Below are 10,720 nucleotides of genomic sequence, written 5' to 3' on the forward strand. Positions count from 1 at the left end.
TTCAACACGTCATGATTCAACACGTCATGATTTAATACGTCATGATTCAACACGTCATGATTCAACACGTCATGATTTAATACGTCATGATTTAGCACGTCATGATTTAGCACGTCATGATTCAACACGTCATGATTTAATACGTCATGATTTAACACGTCATGATTCAACACGTCATGATTTAATACGTCATGATTTAATACGTCATGATTTAACACGTCATGATTCAACACGTCATGATTTAACACGTCATGATTCAACACGTCATGATTTAATACGTCATGATTTAATACGTCATGATTCAACACGTCATGATTTAATACGTCATGATTTAACACGTCATGATTCAACACGTCATGATTTAATACGTCATGATTCAACACGTCATAATTCAACACGTCATGATTTAACACGTCATAATTCAACACGTCATGATTTAACACGTCATGATTCAACACGTCATGTTTCAACACGTCATAATTCAACACGTCATGATTCAACACGTCATAATTCAACACGTCATGATTTAATACGTCATGATTCAACACGTCATAATTCAACACGTCATGATTTAATACGTCATGATTTAACACGTCATGATTCAACACGTCATAATTCAACACGTCATGATTTAACACGTCATGATTTAATACGTCATGATTTAACACGTCATGATTCAACACGTCATAATTCAACACGTCATGATTCAACACGTCATAATTCAACACGTCATGATTTAACACGTCATGATTTAATACGTCATAATTCAACACGTCATGATTTAACACGTCATGATTCAACACGTCATAATTCAACACGTCATGATTTAACACGTCATGATTCAACACGTCATGATTCAACACGTCATGATTTAACACCACACATGTGTTCATTGTGATCTTCTGGGTTCCTGAACAGGCTGCAAGGACCAATACACAAATATTTAAATCATGTCCTGAATTTATCTTTAAACTGTCGGATGTAACAGAAAAAACCCACAACAAAGCTTCAGTGGACAGAAGTTAAAATAAAAAGAGGAATGAATTGACATCAGCTGATCGGCTGGGACATGCAGATGAGAAAGTTCCTGTTCTGATCAGATGTTTCTTCTGGTGTTCCTCTGAATCAGATGTTTCTTCTGGTGTTCCTCTGAATCAGATGTTTCTTCTCTGATGCTTCAACAGTCACTGAGCAGCACTTTCAGGATTTGGATCCATTTTGTGCACAGGAGCCATTTTCTATTGCAGGCCAGCCAAAGAGTGCCACGTCTCCTCCGGGCGTGTTCACAGCACGGCGACAGTCTACCGCCTCTCACGGAGGCACGAGCCCCGCACGGCCAACAGCAGCAGGTCCCGGTTCACACCGAACCGCAGAGCCGCCGTGACCCTGAGCACCAGGCGCTGCCTCCATTTTGAGAAGCCTCCATACATGCAGAAAGGCGCGTGCTGCTGTAGTCATACTGTAGTTTCCTCCACCCCCCCTCCACCCACACACACACACACACACACACACACTACAACGTACTAAGACGGATGGCAGCTAACGCGCGTGCCCGGCGGAGGCCCCGCCGCTCAGGTTGGACGGAGGACACTCCGTGACCTCACCGGTCAACGGAGTGTCCTCGAGCAGAGGGGCGGTGCAGCTCAGCGCCAACAAGCTGCACATGTCCCCGGCCGGCCCGCTCCCACCGCCGGCCGCCCCGCTCCCACCGCCCGCTGCAGCGGATCGTCCGTTGTTTCAGTTAATGGGGGATCCGGGCGGTGGCTAATGTCTGGGAGGGGGAGGCTTCAGGCAGCGCCGCTGTGGCCCCTGGAGCCTGTAGAGGCCCGGGATGTTACAACCAGCCTGAAGCTCGCCATCGGTCACTGACGTAACGTCCTGACCGCCACAGTCCCCCAGAGGGCGGGAACGGGCCTCGGCGGGGCGCTAGCCGGAGGACGAGCCGGCGGCGCCTTCTTATTTAAAAGCGGGACTCTTTCGGCCGGAGAGGCCTTCGGAGGGTCGCCTCCATTACCGTGCCGTGCCTACGTAGCCTAATTTCCGCCCTTGCACGAGCAGAAGTGCATTATTGCGGATGTGTGTCTCCCGGTAACACCGGCGGCCTCGTGCAGCACGGAACGGAATTAGGAGTCTGCTTGTGTTGACCATGCGCGCGCACACGTAGCCCTCCACACGCGCTCATCTGGTGAATGATGAGCGGGATGCCCCGCCCCTTCCGCTCTCCAACCTACGGACCACGTGGTTTCCGCTTTGCAAACAAAAAAAAGGAAAACCGTGAATTGGAGCCGGTGGAGGGGCGGCGTCACCCCTCCACCGGCAGAGCGAGAGAGAGAGCGAGGGGAAAACATTTCTCTCGATCTGATCCCGCCATAGTTTTTCCCACTCTTCCACCACAGCCCACCTCCGCCCACCTCCGCCCACCTCCTCCTCCTCCTCCTCAGAGCGACACCGAGCCTACAGGCTGCTGCTTTCTTCGTGTGCTGGAGCCGCCTGCAAGTCCAGGACTCGTTCTGCTGCACGTCTACTGGATTTACACACAAATACAACGCGCTGCTACTTTTCTAATTTCGTTTTTGTATTTTAATTTGCAGCCGAAATTTGTACATTCGATCCATTCTAATACTTTTTATTTTTTTAATTGAAAAAAGAAGAAAAAAAGAAGAAGATCTTTGCAGCTATTTCGCCTGATTTCCACTTTCTGCTCGTCAGGATCTTGTTGCGCTGCCACTCAAATTCGGGGAGAAACTTTTTTTGCTGGCTTCAGTTATTCCGGGCTTTGTTTTTGTTTTTGTTTTTGTTTTTGTTTTTGTTTTTGTTTTTCGTGTTTTTGGGACTCGGGAAAAATAATTTCCACCATGCACAAGCTGTACATTGGGAATCTAGGCGACAGCGTGACTGCCGAGGATTTGGGGAAAACCTTTGACGAACACAAGATCCCGTACTCCGGACAGTTTCTCATGAAAACCGGGTACGCGTTTGTGGATTGTCCGGACGATCAGTGGGCCATGAAGGCGATCGAGACGCTTTCTGGTGAGTTAAGGTGGACTACTGACCCCCCCCCCCTCCTCCCCCTTTAGTTTCATTCATTCGGTGTGAGGAGGCTGGAGACGCCGGTGTAGAGACCCGGCTGCATGCCCACGGTCCGCGGTGTGTCCCGGTTTCTCTCCCGGTCCATCCACACCAACGTGTCGGACCAAAATAAATCCACGCCATTATTTTATTGATGCTGGCTTAATGAATCGCGGTGCGTGGAGAGCTCCACACCCAGGGGAGCCGTTCAACTTTTGTGGGGGAGGAGGGGGAGGAGGGGGGACACGCGGAGTGGAAACGTAAAGCTTTACAGTGAACCGGAGCCGGTGGCCGACGGTCAGCTTCACTTTACACTGTCGCTATTTAACACGTGCGATTGTACCGGTTCCGACACGGTCGGGTTCTGTGTGTCCATCAGTACTCTCCTGTAATACCCCCCCCCCCCCCAACCAGTCCACTATGAACAAGATGGACAAATATATAAAGGCTGTGTTCCCTACCAACCAAAACAGGCCTCAGCAGCACCGGTCCAAAAGGACCGACGATCAGCGCCGGTACCATCGTGAAGGCCCGGTTCCTCCTCCGTGGAGCTCACTTCTCCTTCATGTACCGTTCAGAGAGGCAGGTCTCCGGGAGCTCCTTCAAAATGAGCCCCCAGAAACTCCCTAATGCAGCATCCGAGGTCCAAACACTGGTTCCGGTCAGAGGACGGGATGGATACGTCCGCTGTGTTCCTCCAGAGTCTGAGGGTCCAACGGGCTCCTTGTGGGGGGCCGGCAGTGGCGGGCCTCACGGTAGTACCCGAAGTCTCGTTTTGGGCCCTCAGAACCGAGCCTGGTGTCTGTTGAACGCTTTAAAGCCCCCCCGGGTCCCCTGAAGCCCCCCCGGGTTGTTGAAGCCCCCCCCCCCCCCGGGTTGATGAAGCCCCCCGGGTCCCCTGAAGCCCCCCCGGGTCCCCTGAAGACCCCCCCCGGGTTGATGAAGCCCCCCCGGGTCCCCTGAAGCCCCCCCGGGTCCCCTGAAGACCCCCCCCGGGTTGATGAAGCCCCCCCGGGTTGATGAAGCCCCCCCGGGTCCCCTGAAGCCCCCCGGGTCCCCTGAAGCCCCCCCGGGCCCCGGAGGCCTCGCTGCTCGTAAACAGTTAGCATGTCGCTCGCTGAGCTCCGAGCTTCATCCAGTCCTTTTGTTTTGCAGGTAAAGTTGAGCTCCAGGGGAAGCGGATGGAGGTGGAGCACTCGGTCCCGAAGAAGCAGAGGTACGACCCGCACGTAAACACCCCTCTCCCCCCTCCCCCATGTGTTGCATCACCAGCCCCCTCACAGTTAGCTCGAGCTGATCACTCTGATTGATTAACGTGTTGAATGGGGACGTTGGCCCGCCGCCCTCCTCGTGTTCACCACGGCCCGGTTGGAGGCTCGTGGTGGTACCGAGGCTCGTGGTGGTACCGCTGCTCGGCGTGACTGTGTGGAGCCTCTCAACTTTTGTCCGCCATTGCTGTGGAAGCGAGCACCCCCGGCGTGCCGTGCTCCGGGCCCGGCTCTGCGGCTCTCTCTGCCCGGCTCTGCGGCTCTCTCTGCCCGGCTCTGCGGCTCTCTCTGCCCGGCTCTGCGGCTCTCTCTGCCCGGCTCTGCGGCTCTCTCTGCCCGCTGGAGGAGCTGCAGTGAATCCCATCATATTCTTTGCAGAGTCATCACATTAGGGTGGAAGCACGTCCTGTAACTGACCCGAGTCAGCCTGCTGCTCCTTTATCTACATTTAAATACGCATTTATAAAGTGTAGCTGACAACTGGTGAACCGAGAGTTCATCATGCGTTCATGATATTTATTTATGTGTATTATTCCCATGCTGTGGCTCTGGACTGCAGTTGCTTAGTGTATTTCTGTTTGGTCGACTCTCTTCTGGGCAGGACCTTCTTCACGTGACATGCAGAGTGCTCACGATTTGATTTATTTGATTATGTTGTTGTGTTTTTTTTTTTTTTTTTTAAGGGGGGGGGCGTTATTAAATACTTCCACACAAAATTTTGAGGTTTATGTAGTTTTAATTGCTTTGAGGGGAAAGAAAAGTACAATTAATTGCACATAAAGCCTCAGTTAAATCATTATTGTCTTTTTGAAAAAAAAAATAAAACCAGTTGTGTGTTTTTAGTTTCGTGGTTACAGCATTAAAAACAATTAAAACATTTTTTTTAAATTATTTTGTTACATAATGTAAAATTAAAATGGGATTTAGGTGGAGGTATTTTCAAATTAAAACGCAGTTTGCTTCATTGTAAGCTGAGATCTGTGGTGGTAATGCAGCCGACCTGCAGCTCTGATGGTCTTTGTTGTTGTTAAATTTGGGTTCAGGGTGAAACTGGTCTCAGAGCTGCTCAGACAGACCTGACCTGCTTCATTAGTATTATGGGGTCTGCTGCAGCCCCATCACTGTGACCTTTGGCACAGATACGAGGTGACTCCATGTTCCGCCATTTGGCCACATGTGTGTGCGTCCCATGACCAAAATGGCCTGTGAGGTGGCGTCGTCCCTCTGGTGGTCCTGTTGGCTTCAAACGAAGCTCCACTCTGCTGTGATCACTGTTGACCAGAATCTGCTAATGTGGTCAAATAATTCAATTGAGGGTTTTTTTTTTTTTTTTTTTTTTTTGGGGGGGGGCTGCAGAAAACACCGCAACATGGCTGGGAGCACGAAGCAGCAGCAGGCTGGTGTGTTTGCACATTAATGGCGTTGAGCTGCGAGGCCGAGGAGCTGGTTGTGAAACTCAGGAAGAAGCAACATGGCAGCGGGCTGCAGGCTCCGCGGTCGGGAGGGGGGGTTGTTCTCGTGCCCCCGCACCTTTCTCCGTGGATTACTCCAGGAGGCGTCACGGTGACCGGTGGTGTGTGAGCAGGGGCCACCGGCAGCGAGCCGAGGCCCTCCGTGGCTCCGCGGCACGTGGCGCGTCCACGCAGGAGGAGAGTCGCTCCACGCGAGGCAGGGAGGGCAAAAATGGCGCAGCTCCGAGTGGAGAGGAGCTGCGGAGCTGCTGGTGCTCCTCTCTCCCACCGTCCCCCGTCTTCCTCGCGCCCCGCGGCCCGCTCACAGCTGGCCGCTTCACGTGCGTGTTGAAGTGAAACGGGACGAGCAGGTTCCCGTGACGGACAGTTGTTCAACCCAGTTTTAAAATGGCCGTTTGTCAGCCAGAGGAGTCCAATCACCTAAACTCTGTCCTAAATATTTATTTAATATTCCTGTTAACACCTGCTCGGCTCCACGCTGTGACATGTTAGTTCATTACAGTGTAATACAAATTATTATTATTTTTTTTATAGATTTTAAATCCAACAGGGGTCAGTGGGTCATCTATTCTGTAACATCAGTCTGAGTTGAGACGTCATGTGACTTAATAAATACGTGAATATTTTGATTTCCGGGTGAGGAGCTGTGTGTGTGTGTGTGTGTGTGTGTGTGTGTGTGTGTGTGTGTGTGTGTGTGTGTGTGTGTGTGTGGTGTGTGTGTGTGTGTGTGCTGCAGCTCTGAGGTGTCCCACTAACACCTGTCTGTGTGTTTCTACGCCCCAAAGTAGCCTCTGATGCAGTTGGTTTGAAAATGGAGGTGTGTGTTTTATATTGGGGGGGGAAGATGATCCAGGGTTCACTTCTGTCTGTCCAAGTGCTGAAGGCCTTCTGGCCCGGAGCCCCTGACTGTGTGTAGGAACTCAACTTTATATTTCTCTTTTAATTCTTAATTCAATTTCAAATGTTTTTGTTCCATTCTGGAATAAAACGACCTGTTTTTTAATGTGTTCTCATTCAGATTGTAGGAACAGGAACACATTTTGATCATGTTGTTTGGTCTCATGTATTTTCCCATCAGATCTAATTTAATTCAGTTTTAAAATAAATTAGATTTTATTCACAGAGTTGTTGTTATTGTTGGGGGAGCATGTTTTGTATTTTTCTTTCTTTAGATTTGTTGTAATTGTGTTAATTGAACTTTTTAAATCTCAGAATTGGCCCCTCCCCCTTCAAACATTTGTGTTTAATGCAGAGTGAGTGTGCGAAGTGTTTTGATGATGGAGGCAGGTGTGTGTTGTGTTTGTTGTGCGTGTTGACAAGAAGAATTTCTCCCATAGTTACCGTATCTAGTAGTTATATTTAGCCAGCAGTGCTCTGAATGAGAATATTGTCCTGCAGGATTTTCACAACATGCACAGAAACTTTTCTATTTTCTTAACACGTATTTTTATTGTTTTGTAGTCCACACTGTGTAGATTGGTGAGTTGTGTAGATTGGGGGGTTGTGTAGATTGGGGGGTTGTGTAGATTGGGGGGTTGTGTAGATTGGTGAGTTGTGTAGATTGGGGGGGTTGTGTAGATTGGGGGGTTGTGTAGATTGGGGGGTTGTGTAGATTGGGGGGGTTGTGTAGATTGGGGGGTTGTGTAGATTGGTGAGTTGTGTAGATTGGGGGGTTGTGTAGATTGGTGAGTTGTGTAGATTGGGGGGTTGTGTAGATTGGTGAGTTGTGTAGATTGGGGGGTTTGTGTAGATTGGGGGGGTTGTGTAGATTGGGGGGTTGTGTAGATTGGTGAGTTGTGTAGATTGGGGGGTTGTGTAGATTGGTGAGTTGTGTAGATTGGGGGGTTGTGTAGATTGGGGGGTTGTGTAGATTGGTGAGTTGTGTAGATTGGGGGGTTGTGTAGATTGGGGGGGTTGGTGTTTTTTTTCTGTCTGATTCCACCAATGACTTCATTCACAAACATTTTCAGCAAGACGATAAAAGTCCAAAGACGTTAATGTGTTTTCCTTTTTGTTGTCGAGCTGCTGAAGAAATTCACCTTTTCTTTAATTTTTGCATTGAAAAAACAAAATATTGAGTTGGATTCTTGTGGTTATTAAATAAAGAAGCGTCGGTGCTTTATGTCGGCAGTTCTGTGGAGTTAATCCTGGTGTGTTCCAGTTCGTGCAGCATGCTGACGGACCAGTATTTCTGTAGAAGACCATGAAAGGTGCCCTGCGGAGCATCGATGCTCACAACAGGAGTGGATGTGTGCTGAGCGCTCCTCCGTCGGTCGGTGATCAGACCATCACACCGAGCGGCACCGCTGGGTCCGGTCCTCGTTCCAACGGCAGCTTCTGTCACATCGAGGCTCTCCACACTTTCACATCATCGCGCTGACATTTTTCTGTGGTTTGAATCAGACGCTGGTTCAGAGTCCACAGAGCGGTCATCATCACTCGACTGGTTAAAGATCCTTTATTTGATAAAAAAAAACCAAAACAACAAAGTGCGGTTTGAATTGTAGAAAGAGACGTCTGACAGACTGACATCACTTCAGATGAAACCTCAGTCTACATCTTTCCTCACGGTCTGTAATGATGTATTTGAACCTGAGGATTCAGGAGGTTTCAGGCTTCAGTTATAGTCACAACTTTGTAATTCAGTCCACATCTGACTGGAAAGATGCTTTTCAGTTTAACCACAAAAAAAACCCAAGAAACTCATGAGCTCCACTAACTCTCCACTGTCTCCATGACGAACCTGCAGTGATTCATCGAAGGAGTCCGACACTCGTCACAGGTGTCCGTCGGTCTGAGCTGTGAGCAGTCCTACGAAAGACAATTAACATTTTTAACTTTTAAAAGCTGAAGGAGGCTTAAATGTGCAGGATCTAAAAACAAAACAAAACAAAAAAAACAGCACAAATTAAATTGACAATATTTTTTAAAATCAGAAATAATCTTTTCACAGTCAGATTAATCTTCAGGAGACACTCTTGTATAGATACACGCTTATTTTAAGATTGTGTGTAGCACAGGTCTTCGGTCAGCTTCGATCTGATTGGACGGTGCTCTGAAAGGTGATGGAGAACAGGTGAAGACGTTCGCTTGTCATCTGCCATCTAAACTTGTGAAAACCGGCTCCATCGTCACACCTCATTTACTCTTTACATTTACCTTCTTTTTTTTTAATTGAATATAAAAATATATTTTTTTTTTCTTTTTCTGTAAATAAGGTTTAAAAACGTCCCTCCTGTGTTGATTTTGAAGGGGGGAGAGTTGCATTATGGGGAGGTCTCCTGGACTCGTCCCACATCTCGAACAGTGCAGTCGTTATGGCACGTGATTCAAATGTTATATTTTTGCAGTAAATTAATCCATTTATGGCAATTTTACAGCTGCTTATAGTTGCTGGTTTAGGCCCCGCCCACTTCCTGTCACATGTTAGTGTGAGAGCTCCAGATAGTGGACCTGGTGTTACACCTCCACATGCTCTGTGTTCAGGAGACATGCTCTGTGTTCAGAGGACATGCTCTGTGTTCAGGAGACATGCTCTGTGTTCAGGAGACATGCTCTGTGTTCAGAGGACATGCTCTGTGTTCAGGAGACATGCTCTGTGTTCAGAGGACATGCTCTGTGTTCAGGAGACATGCTCCGTCTTCAGGGACATGCTCCATCTTCAGGGACATGCTCCGTCTTCAGAGGACATGCTCTGTCTTCAGAGGACATGCTCTGTGTTCAGGAGACATGCTCCGTCTTCAGAGGACATGCTCTGTCTTCAGAGGACATGCTGATATTTACCTCCATACATATACACATCAGGTTGTCTGACTGCTGTGGTCCATACTGCTCTGTGTGTGTGTGTGTGTGTGTGTGTGTGTGTGTGTGTGTGTGTGTGTGTGTGTGTGTGTGTGTGTGTGTGTGTGTGTGTGGAGAGGGGGGTGGGGGGGAGGGGGTGATGAGGCTGGCAGGTCTGGTTTGATTCCTCCTCCTGGCTGGAGGAGGGGGGGGCAGTGGGCGGAGGGAATATGGGGGTGCGACCAATCGTCTTGCAGTAGCACCTGCAGTCAGTTGGGGGAGGGGGAGGGGGAGGGGCCGCCCTCCTGCTCGTTCGCCCACACCCATGCTCCTGGTCCTCTCTGGTACTCTCTCTCTATAGGGTAATAATTATGTACATATCATTAAGTTACTTCCTACGTTACTTAAGTTAAATATTTAAAGTAATGTAAGTCAATTACAATAAATCTCGGCCCAGTCCAAGTCCGGGGTTTGTTCCATCCATCCTCCCCGACCTCCTCCCTGCACCAACTTCATCACATGACCTCCTCCTTCCACCCGGGTGGGGCTGGTCCTGTCCTGTAGTTCTGTAGAGGAGAACCAGAACCGGTAGAACAGCTGACGTGGAAAGCTTCAGCTCGGTGTAGGACTTTTATTACATCATCCTGATAGTTTTATATCTATGTATTTATATATCTAGATATTATTATTTATAATTATATATAGTGACTGCAGATTACAGAAGAGTGGACTATTGTTGGCGCTCTCTGAGGACGTTTGTGGTTCTGAATCGGTGTTTTGTGCCTTCGGGTCTTTAAGCGGTGATGGATGTCGTCTTTAAACCGACCTCATCACACTCACTTCACTTCATTAGTTATTAACTATAACTAGTTAACTATTATTAACTAACCTGAAGATGATCAACACCGAGAGGAGCAACAGACGATGCAGCGCCGGGGACAACGTAAAGACTCATTGAGGAGGAGGAGGAGAGGAGGGGAGAGGAAGGGGAGGAGGAGGAGAGGAGAGGAAGGGAAGGAGGAGGAGAGGAGGGGGAGGAGGAGAGGAGGAAGGGGAGGGAAAGAGGAGAGGGGACATCTGAGAGACATGGAGTCTTATGTAGGTGAAGGGGTAAAAGTGTCCTGTCTCTTT

The 10,720-nt window shown here is 48.8% G+C and overlaps 1 protein-coding gene across 1 annotated transcript in view; it reads left to right on the top strand.

Moving 5' to 3' along the window:
- Nucleotides 1-2,251: 2,251 nt before the first annotated feature.
- Nucleotides 2,252-10,720, top strand: part of igf2bp1 (insulin-like growth factor 2 mRNA binding protein 1) — a 42,293-nt gene continuing 33,824 nt past the window's right edge. The window contains exons 1-2 of the mRNA XM_069177339.1: nucleotides 2,252-3,030; nucleotides 4,225-4,285. Coding sequence (XP_069033440.1) covers nucleotides 2,856-3,030; nucleotides 4,225-4,285 — 236 coding nt within the window. The 5' untranslated portion in view covers nucleotides 2,252-2,855. The remainder of the gene's footprint in view (nucleotides 3,031-4,224; nucleotides 4,286-10,720) is intronic.

Source organism: Embiotoca jacksoni, unplaced genomic scaffold (assembly GCF_022577435.1).
Source record: "Embiotoca jacksoni isolate LCO1_2020_lvr unplaced genomic scaffold, fEmbJac1.0.p SCAF_71, whole genome shotgun sequence".
NCBI classification, from domain to species: Eukaryota; Metazoa; Chordata; class Actinopteri; family Embiotocidae; genus Embiotoca; species Embiotoca jacksoni.